Source organism: Magallana gigas, chromosome 3, assembly GCF_963853765.1.
Source record: "Magallana gigas chromosome 3, xbMagGiga1.1, whole genome shotgun sequence".
In the NCBI taxonomy this organism is placed as follows: Eukaryota; Metazoa; Mollusca; class Bivalvia; order Ostreida; family Ostreidae; genus Magallana; species Magallana gigas.
In genome coordinates this window covers 24130300-24142214 of record NC_088855.1, presented here as the reverse complement: position 1 = coordinate 24142214, position 11915 = coordinate 24130300, and the positions used below count along the sequence as shown (strand labels likewise).

General features: G+C 30.1%; 1 protein-coding gene across 1 annotated transcript; it reads left to right on the top strand.

Annotated features, from left to right (window-relative positions):
- The first annotated feature begins 1203 nt into the window (after nucleotides 1–1203).
- Nucleotides 1204–10095, top strand: LOC105318675 (RING finger protein 215). The gene is made up of 10 exons (XM_011415904.4): nucleotides 1204–1519; nucleotides 2588–2728; nucleotides 2945–3016; nucleotides 3116–3201; nucleotides 3301–3346; nucleotides 4344–4454; nucleotides 4949–5068; nucleotides 5223–5345; nucleotides 7743–7845; nucleotides 9939–10095. Exons 1-10 carry the CDS (start codon nucleotides 1238–1240, stop codon nucleotides 9965–9967), a joined length of 1113 nt encoding a protein of 370 aa, XP_011414206.3. The 5' UTR covers nucleotides 1204–1237; the 3' UTR covers nucleotides 9968–10095.
- The last annotated feature ends 1820 nt before the right edge of the window (nucleotides 10096–11915 follow it).

Sequence of the window (11915 nt, the reverse complement as noted above, 5' to 3'; positions counted from 1 at the left end):
AAAGTCCAAGCTCCTGTTAAAATGGTTCTAATACATCTGACAGAGACAGAGGACTGGTGTGCAAAAAGAAATATTCATGATGCCGAGGTTTTCTTGCATGTAAACACAAGTGGTTTACAGTAAACATTTAGTAATATATTGATTGCTTAACTTTTATGTTAAAGAAACCAAAAAAATGGGCATTTGACAAACATGTACATATATACATGTATATTTTATGACTGGTACGTCTACTTAATGTTAACAGTCATTTATCAGATTGACATATATATGAATTATCACTATTTGTTGGGTTATATTGTTTTTATGTGAGTGTTTGTTTTATTATGCAACGCAATAATAGATTTTATGATATTCACTGTTATTTTCATTTATTCAAGTTTATCCATGTGAAATAATATTTGTGTTAACACACGGTTTACACACCTGTATTTGTGTGATGTGAGGGAGAATTTATGAAGCATTGTCAGCTAATATGTGTAGTTTTCACCTCAGATTTAAATGTAGAGCGATATTTGGGACTTGCACTTTCTTTGCTACATACATGTATTTCCAAGAAAATAGCTCACTTCTAAAGTCTTTCTATTTCTAGTCACATTCCTTCCTCAGATTTTTGTCTGAGTGATATTACATTTTTTGCAATTATAATAAAATTTTGTTTGTACTGACATAAAAGTTTTGTCATTTTTACCTTCATTAGAAAGGTTTATACCATACACGTAGGATGTACATGTTCATCTGTGCAATCCGAGGGTTAGCAACACTCTATTTTCAACAGATTGTATAAAAACCTTGGCTAAGGAAGTTACATGTACCGGTATATTTAAGATATTAATAAGAGCAATCATGTTATGCAACAATTTTTACACTTAAATTCTGCATTAATATCACAGAACTTTTTAGCAGAAACATGGTCTTTATAACAGACGGAGTATAATCACTGAACTTATTGATCTTTTTAAGATTGGAGTGTACCATCATGACCATAGTTGCAAATTAAGTTTGGAAAACAGTCTATGAGAGAAAATGCCTATAGTTGGAATAATTAAATATTTAATGTGACCAATTTAAAAATAGCAAATTCATGTCATTAAGTCCAAGAGATGTCACATCAACAGGTACTTCATATGGTTATTTCATTTACTGCTGCGTTTGAATAGTTGTGACGTTTCCGCGGGAAATTTGAAGAACTCTTCAAGCGAAGGAGGTACAAAAGTGGGTTTGTTTATTATGCAAAATGACAGATGTTTGGATTTTAATTCATTTAGCGTTTATTCAAATACTTTTTAATCGAAAGAGATGTACAATGTCATTGTGGTGTTTTCTGCTGCCTTTCATAGTACCAACACTTGCGGCACCCAACAGAACTGCAGTTATCAATGTTTACAAAGCGGAAAAGCCCACCAGTCGTCCACAATTGTCATCAACAATAAAGAATGATCCTGCTATTGCAGAAAATGTGCGGGGAAAATACTCCGAGCTAGGAAATGTCAAAGAAACAAATGGAAGGCTGCATATGGTAACTGCTTGGAATTAATACTGTTTGTGGCGACGCCCCCTACAAAAGTTCAGCATTATTACCATATATGTACACGCTAATATTATAAGACCCAGTATACGAAAGGCAAAAACAGGATTTAATTTGTTTATGTATGACAAATCCATAAGAATACATAAATGATTGTAATAGGTATACAGGTCTTTGGTAAACAGGTCCAGTCGCCCCACAATATATCCATTTTACAAAATTATATATACATGTAGCTTTACCTTGTTTGCAGAGCTTAATTACCAAAGAAGGGCAATTTAGAATATCTTTTGCAGTTATTCAAATATGGAAAACATAGCTTTAGCTAAAATGAACAAATACTTACCATAATGTTCTTTGGAAACATGACATATATAAACATTTTACATACAAAAAATGTATCCCCTTGATAGATTTAGCAGCTGTTAGGTTTTTGTGGCTATGTTCAGCAATTAAATTTTACATTAACCAGTTACAAGGGGCCCCTACATAATGAATTGGAATGGGATCAATGTGGGACTTTTCTTCTAAGGTTGAATCATGAATGTACCTCTGATGTTCTGTCAAAGTACAAAGGAACAAGCAATTTGAAACTGCTATATCAAACTATATAAGCTAGATTGAGAGATAGTGCTTAATTAAGCTGCCAAGTTTGTATACACAATCAAACATGGTTCTATCAAATAGATTTAATATAATGAATTTAGCTTACAGTCAAGTCTGTTTTATTCTTTTGGTCAAAAAAGAGTTGTATTTACCAAAATTGAATTTATCTATTTTATTCTCGAATGATCACTACCCTCAAAGTTCGCATGAATCGTCAAGAAGAGCATCTTATTGTTTATATTTACATCTTTCTTGTACGATAAATTATTAAATTAATCATAATAGCAGCTAGTAGATAAAAGTATGCAAATTATTGTTCATCAGTACGTTAGATAACACAGGTTATGCTTTTTTTTCTGTAATGTCTTTACCTTCATATCCTACACGAATCGGCAAAGAAAGCATTTTGTTGTTTAGATAAAATTCTTTGATTTAAATAAAATATAATTTCAGATGTCATCTGACTGTGATTTTGATGATGAGAGACACTTTGCAAGGCTCCCAGAAAACTGGATTGCCGTGTTCCATCTGCGAGAACGAAGTGGAAGTTCCGTCAACGACTTGCACAAAGAATGCACATCCATGATTGACAGGGTAACATATACAGTAGTATATACATGTAACATATCTAAATACAAGGAGTTCGAAACTTAGTAGGTTCATTATCATCAGTGTATTTGTATCAGTCAAAAATTGCAGTGATAATTTTACTTATGCAGTGTATGAAAACTCAGTGGACCAATCAATATTCCATAGCTCAGGGATGATATGCAAATTGTATGATGGCATTTTTAAATTATTTTTTTTTAGATGCAGAGAGCTTTAGTATTTGGAGCATCAGCCATTATTATTTTGACTTTAAATCCAAGGATATTGAAAGAGGTAAATTGTTCTTTAATGCAATGTTTTCCAAGGGAGTGAAGTTATCATCATTTGATATGTTGTGATTACTTATGATAATCTATTTTGTTACGCTTTTAGTTTGAGGGTAAACAGATGTTTTCATGTCCTGTGATCATTGTGGAGGCTTTAGAGAACGTGACAAACTTTGTCAGCATTCTGAAGAGGTATGTCATATGATATATTTGAATTTGATATTGTTCCTCTATATTTTTTTTTCTTTTTATATGCACACAATTTATAATATCATTTATATCATCTTTCAGCAAAATGAAAATGAAGGCAAAGATATATCAAGCTCCAAAGACATCTGTAAGTGATATTGTCATGAATGATTATCTGTTAGATGGATTATCAAAAAGTACAGGACTTAGCACCAAATGCTACTTCTTCGAATCTTGGCTGTACAGGTCATGGACTGGATAATAGGACCATTTTGTAAAAAATCCTCTATTAGACCTCCTCACCCTCGATCCATCTTCACCAGTTGTCAGATAACTTTAATACTCTACAGATCTCCATCCAATTGAGCCTAATATAATGATTTAAACAGGAATCTGGCCAATTTAATAATGAATGCGCATGTCTGGACGATTATAACTAGACAAATATGTGCATCCAAATGTTTAATGAATTCTACAATATGTGAAATACTTTGATAATGCTTTGAAAAGTATTATTATATGCATGTGTTAAAATGTAATTCTATAGATCCTTTATATGGCCGTAAAAACCCAAAAGGTTTTTTAATTGCTTGTTAATTTTTATTATCAAACATATTTGCATTTTGAAATTGAAAATGTAGTGCAATCTTTGAGAAAATTATTGGACAAATGTTTTCAAATTTCATGAAAACATTGGTGCACTGGTGTGTAAAAGTCAGCTGCTTTTTAATGTTATGCAATATCATTGAGTAATTTAAGACTAATATTTTGTTGGTGTTGTTATTTTCAACTGTCAACATGAATCAATTTCTGCATACCAAACAAAATCGGGTGTTGCTTGCATGTCTTGGAAATAATGCAAAATTCTGAAAGGAATTCATATGTTTGTCTATAAACAACACATATTTACTAAATACTTTTTTTAGATAACTTGTTCGTTCTTCATCATTAAGAAACAATTTTTAACTCTCTCTCTCTCTCTCTCTCTCTCTCTCTCTCTCTCATATGAAAATATTAAAATATTGATTAATACATGTGGTATTTACTAAGCATACTGAGTAATACCAAATATTTGGGTTGCACAAAACATGTAGGTTTAAGGTGGTACATGTATACCCAAGTTTACACTGAGTTTCCTGTTTCAGTTCCCGACCCTGACCCTGTGGGCTATGTGTGGTAGGCCCACTAATGGTCACAGCTACCATGAGTGGGATGGAGTGGTCTGTATGGGGACAGAGGAGGAGTCAAGTGGAAAAGTAAGGCAATCATATTACTGAAAAGTAAGACCATCCAGACATGTAACATTGTTTTTGAAGAGGGAATTAAGGGGCAGACTAACGCAGTGGTGATGGGGTGCATACTACCTAAAACTTCTATTTTAATGTCATTTTGTTAATTTACCATATAAATGTACATTTATATTTTTACATTTACCATATAGTTTTTTACATGTTCCAAAAAATGCTGAGGGGGAGATAACTCTTTCAAATTTGTCTGTTTCTGCTATGTAAATGCCATCATATAACCAATACACTTGATTTGAATCCCTCAGATACTAGTATTTAAATAATTCTATCTCATAGGAGAAATAAAATTGAATCCCAACAATTGCATCATGTAGAAATTGGTTTACTTCATGAAATTTCACACAAAATATAAAATATAATTAAAAGATTTTTTTAATAAAGTAAATCATTTTCTTTAAAGAAATTTTGATATATTAATATACAAGTTTATTTTTTTACTACAGGCAGATCCTGTAAGTTTCTGGAATTTTTTCTACTCTGGAACATTTCTGATTCTGATGTTGCTTGCTATTAAATCTAGAAGACGTTTGAACAATGAATGGGGAGAGGAATCTGAAATTGAGGTATAGATACTGGTTCATATGGTTTCTCTTCATTCACAATATGTGATATTTAACGGATTTCTAAAAAATATTTTTAGTTTTATTTTTTTAACACAGAGGAAAATGGCTGAGTTGTATTCAGATTATGATACCTATACCATTCTTTTCATTTCAGTCTGCTTTAAGAGACTTGACTTTCAAAGCTCTATCCTCCATGAAGACAATAAAATTGAAGGAAAATCATCTGAATCCAAATGCTTTGTGTGCTATTTGTTTGGAATTGTTCAACAGAAAACAGGTTTGTTTCAAATGTTCATACTTTACAATTTACACTTATGTACGGAAGCGTATTAGGGCCGCAGTAGTATTTTTTATTAATTTGTTATAACAGATTAGTAATTTGTTATAACAAATTAGTAATTTGATATAACAGATTATTAATTTGTTATAACAGATTATTAATTTGTTATAACAGATTATCAATTTGTTATATCAAATTATTAATTTGTTATAACAGATTAGTAATTTGTTATAACAAATTAGTAATTTGTTATAACAGATTAGTAATTTGTTATAACAAATTAGTAATTTGTTATAACAGATTATCAATTTGTTATATCAAATTATTAATTTGTTATAACAGATTAGTAATTTGTTATAACAAATAAGTAATTTGTTATAACAGATTAGTAATTTGTTATAACAAATTAGTAATTTGTTATAACAGATTATCAATTTGTTATAACAGATTATCAATTTGTTATAACAGATTATTAATTTGTTATAACAGATTATTAATTTGTTATAACAAATTAGTATTTTGTTATAACAAATTAGTAATTTGATATAACAAAATACTAATTTGGTATAACAAATTAATAATTTGTTTTAATAAATTAATAATAGCAGAAAGATATCATAGCATTGCATAGAAATCTCATAGCATTACATTTTTATACTATTTTTTGGTAAATTAAAATGCTGTCTGACGATATATGATATTACATGATATGGTATGCAGTGCTAGGTTTTGTTATGCTATGATGAATGAGAATCAAATGATATCTATAAAATCCAATCCTATGCAATGTAATTCCAATGATATTACAGTTATCTAATTCCATAGCATAGCATTGGAATTACATTATATACCATTGGAATCTTATAGCATATAATTTGATTTTCATTCATCAAAGCATAGCATCATTTAACCTTTTATATCCATAACATTGAATAGTATCGAAATATCATAGCATATCATTATATGCTTTTGTTTTAGTAAATTTAAATAAAATGCTTCGTTTAATGAAGATATATGATATTACATGATATGGTATGCTGTGCTAGGTTTTGTTATGCAATGATGAATGAGAATCAAGTGATATGCTATAAGATTCCAATGTTATGTCATACGATTTTAATGCTATGTTATTTAAATTTCATAGCATAGCATCGATATACATTATAAAGCATTTGAATCCTATAGCATTTCATATGATTCTCACTGATCATAGCATTGCTTACCATATCATTAAGCATTTCGTTTCAATTTAATATAGCATAGCATAGAAATCTTACAGAATTCCATAGGAATCTCATATCATTGCTTATGAATCTCGAAACATTACTCGAATCTCATAGCACAGCATAGCATGAGATTGTAATAGATATGCATAAAATGATGGTCAAATATCATATAGCATAGCAATGGAATCTCATTACAAAACATTGAAAATATCATAGCATACCAAAAAATAGTATAAAAATGCAATGCTATGAGATTTCTGTGCAATGCTATGATATCTCTCTGCTATTATTAATTTGTTAAAACAAATTATTAATTTGTTATAACAAATTATTAATTTGTTATATCAAATTACTAATTTGTTATAACAAAATACTAATTTGTTATAACAAATTAATAATTTGTTATAACAAATTAATAATCTGTTATAACAAGTTGATAATCTGTTATAACAAATTGTTAATCTGTTATAACAAATTGATAATTTGTTATAACAAATTGATAATTTGTTATAACAAATTGATAATTTCTTATAACAAATTAATAATTTGTTATAACAAATTACAAATTTGTTATAACAAATTGATAATCTGTTATAACAAACTATTAATTTGTAATAACAAATTGATAATCTGTTATAACAAATTATTAATCTGTTATAACAAATTGATAATTTGTTATAACAAATTACTAATCTGTTATATCAAATTACTAATTTGTTATAACAAATTGATAATCTGTTATAACAAATTACTAATTTGTTATAACAAATTACTAATCTGTTATAACAAATTACTAATTTGTTATAACAAATTACTAATCTGTTATAACAAATTAATAATTTGATATAACAAATTGATAATCTGTTATAACAAATTAATAAAAAATACTGCTGCGGCCCTAATACGCTTCCGTACTTATGCGCACTAAGCCTAGTATATTTAAAAGCATTTCTTTTTTTATACCGGGAAAAGATGCTTTGTGCTTACAACTTTAGATGTTTGTACAAGTCTGATTTCTATTACTCATAGAAGGTTAAAAATACTATTTTTGCAATACAATCTGAAAACAAAACTGCATGCAATTTTATTTTTGCAATCTTGACTGCCAATTGATGAAAATGTTTTGTATTCAAAATTTGTTGACCTATGATTTTTCTTTCTTCTTCAGAAACTAAGAGTGCTTCCATGTTCCCATGAGTTTCACACTAAATGCGTTGATCCATGGCTGTTAAATAATAGGACCTGCCCACTTTGTAAACTCAACATTGTTGGTAAGTTCTAGGTCCAAGCAGAATGACGAACAAGAAACATGTCAAATTTGTCATTGTATATTTTCTCTATTATGAAATTTGATCTTGGTCAGCAATGGACTTCTGTGATAATCTGTCTTTGATTATACTGTGTCTATAAACCCATGGTTGCACTGTATTTATCAGCCCATAGGTTTATTCCAGCTGTATTCTGTAACCATGAGTCTATGGTTATACTGTGACTATCAGACTATTGTCATGCTGTGACCAACAGTCTATGGTTATACTGTGACTATCAGACTATCGTCATGCTGTGACCATCAGTCTATGGTTATACTGTGCCTATCAGACTATTGTCATGCTGTGACCATCAGTCTATGGTTATACTGTGACTATCAGACTATTGTCATGCTGTGACCATCAGTCTATGGTTATACCGTGACTATCAGACTATTGTCATGCTGTGACCATCAGTCTATGGTTTTACTGTGACTATCAGACTATTGTCATGCTGTGACCATCAGTCTATGGTTATACTGTGACTATCAGACTATTGTCATGCTGTGACCATCAGTCTATGGTTTTACTGTGACTATCAGACTATTGTCATGCTGTGACCATCAGTCTATGGTTTTACTGTGACTATCAGACTATTGTCATGCTGTGACCATCAGTCTATGGTTATACTGTGACTATCAGACTATTGTCATGCTGTGACCATCAGTCTATGGTTATAGCATGACTATCAGACTATTGTCATGCTGTGATCATCAGTCTATGGTTTTACTGTGACTATCAGACTATTGTCATGCTGTGACCACCAGTCTTTGTTTTAACACTGTAAACATCAGTCTTTAGTAAATCTATGTTTTGATCATTTTAATCAGACTTTGAGTCAGCTCTGAACACACACACATATATATATATATATATATATATATATATATATATATATATATATATATATATATATATATATATATATATATATATATATATTTATCTCATACGTGTGGTGTATATTACCCGTGTAATAAACCTTTGCTTTATCACACGGGTGATGCTATATCAAATACTTCCGGTCGGAACTACTTTTGACACAGACCCTCGCTTCAACGCTTCAGTGATTTGCCAGACGTACTTCCAACATAACTATATCTACTATAAAAATTGATATAAAATGGATTTTGTCAAAGACTTAAATTACAAATATGAAGGAAAACACATAACTGCGTAGCATAGGCATCGGAACCCGGGCTATTGCCCCCCCCCCCCCGAACTTTTTTTGCAAAGTTCTACATAACCGTAACCAAAAGACCTAAAGACCTTTTTTCTTGGTTTGTCAAGATTTTTGATAAGTTTAGCCCCCTTCAAACTTTCAATTTGCTTAATGTGTAGTTTATAAAGCTGCAAATTACGTTAACTATATCAAAGAGTTCATCGATCTGACGACGGGATGAAAACAGAGCGTACTTGTTGTGTTTATATACAAGAACTTACCGAAATAATGTTTCATAAGACTTTGATTCCACCACCAGTAAGCATCCTTATTCACTATTTTCAATCTCGAATCATTAGGCTGGTGTGTGTGTGTATTGAAACATCAACAACTGATCATCGTTCGAGTCAATTCAAACTAACGAGCATTCGCAACTTTGTGTATGTCAACAAACTTTATTAATCAAGTCTTCTGATCAGTAATTCCATTTAATCAAACGAATAAGCTCTTAGAAAAATTATTTAGAGATAAAAAATTATTTCAAAGTTTATTCCAGTGAAACTTTACATTAAAACAGTTAGATTTATCTCAGAAATGACGTACTATATTGTATTGCGCAAGGTCATAATAACCGCATAACACAACGTTGCATCATCGTTATTAATCTTTGAAAAAAACAACAAATAGGGTCATATAAGGGACTGTCTCAAAAGCTTCATAAAATAAATCAAATTGTATGAGATAAATATATATATACACACACACCAATAAAGTACTAATTTGACTTTGAAGGATAACCTTGTTTGAGTTTATCATCCTTCTTGTAAAAATGTAATGTAGTGTTAAAATGCTCAATATTTTAGCAAAACTGTAATAATGCTTTCTTTCTGTTTAGATGAAATGGCCAAAGGAGGCAGTATATGAAGACTTGACTTTAAGCAAAGATTTTATAAAAGAGCTTTACCACCAATGCAGAAATGTTGTTCATGTATTGCATTTTTTGGTGGATTGGTATGTGGTATGGGTGAAAAAATCTAATAAAGTTAAACCCCGTCATTTTGTGGTTGCATCAGCCAAGATAATACATTTGAATTTTGTAAACAATAATTGAGGTCTTTCAGATTGTTATATGTAAGCTGATAAAATACTGTGTGTATAGATGCTTTAATAACTGTGATTTGTACAAATGTATACTGTGGAATCATTAGAATTCGTGATGGCTTACTTTTTGTGGTATACATGCGAAGCCCTCCCTTCAAATGTAAATCCTTGATGAAAACAAATTTTGAAAGGGTAAGGTGTCTTACTGAAACTGAAAACAAACAACCACAAAATTACATCACCACGAATAAGCAAAAAACTCACAATACGAAAATTGGCCCCCACAAATATAAATGATTCTACAGTATCTCATCGCAAAATATTTAAAGCAATATGAGCTGTATTTTTTTCAATCTTACTTTGCTGCAAAAACATGCTAGTATGATATGTCTGCATGTAACTTAAACTTTCATGATAAATAAAATTTTTAAAAATTATCATTTTTTGTCAGAAGAAAGATCTCTCTTCTAAGGAATATATAGCAGATCAATTTTTGTACAGGACGACAATAATTCAATTTTGCTCAAATTAGGGCTTCTTTACGGCTTTTCCGACAAAAATATGGCTTACATCAATTTAAAAACCATGATATTTTTGTCATTTTGGTAGAAAATAACATTTCAGATACATTTATGCTGAAAAAAATTTCAGCATAAAAATTGCAGCTCATATTGCTTTAATGATTATTTATTGAAGTTTTATTTCCATCCTAGCTTTTATATTCTTTCAAAAAAAAATGTCAAACAGGAAGTTTTACAACACTTAGCAACACTGAAAAAAAATACTTATAGTTTTAAAATTTGTCTGTTTTCCTACAGGGCTCTTCATTTTAAGAAGATAAATAGAGTCTAAAAATGGCCACAACTATCCAGCCCTCTTAAGCTTTAGATTCTTTACTAAATGATCGTTAAAATTTAAGAAATCATATCTAAATATTCAAGGTAAATCTGATCACTATTATGTTGATTACCTATAATAATTGTTTTCTGATGAATTCACAACTTGATACCAAAAAAAATGTTCTCCAGAATGAATGTTGCATACATTTTAAGTTTGTAGCCTAGTATATAGTTGTTATGAATAAATATGTTGAAATGTTAAATTGACATATATTTAAATTACATCAAGCATTGTTCTGAGAAAAAAAATCACACATTTATCAGAAAATTTATATGTTCAATTCATGATTGTGTTCCCCTTAGAAGATGTGTTTTACATTGCAACAGAATATGATGATCTAAACTGTTTGTTTGGGAGTTTAGTTTTTTTTGTTTGTTAATTGATGTGAGGATTTTATTATAATTATATCAATTTTTATAATACATTGTATTTTGGGTATGTTTTGAGAGATGACTGCATTCACCAATATGTATAACCTTATTTATCAAGTATTGTATAAATATACAATGTTCACAGATGTGCTATCAATAATATTCCGTATATTTGTTTGTTATTGAAAGTTGATTTGTTAAAAATAAATGCATTGAGTGGAAACACTGTGTCTGTCCTATCGTTCAATGACTGGCGACCAATGTCGATTTCAATGCTGCAGAAATGTGCACTGAAAGTCAAAATGTTAAATTCCTACATCAGGCAAAATCAACGATAATATAAAAACATTGGCTGCTATATTTAAACATCCCGTATTTTTAGCTCTCGTGGATCTATTTCACTCATGCCATTACCTTTATCTCCGAAGATGGAATGACATTATGTATGGAAAGTAAATGGTTGCTTCCAACCAATCGGTATGAGATGGGGAAAAAAGTAA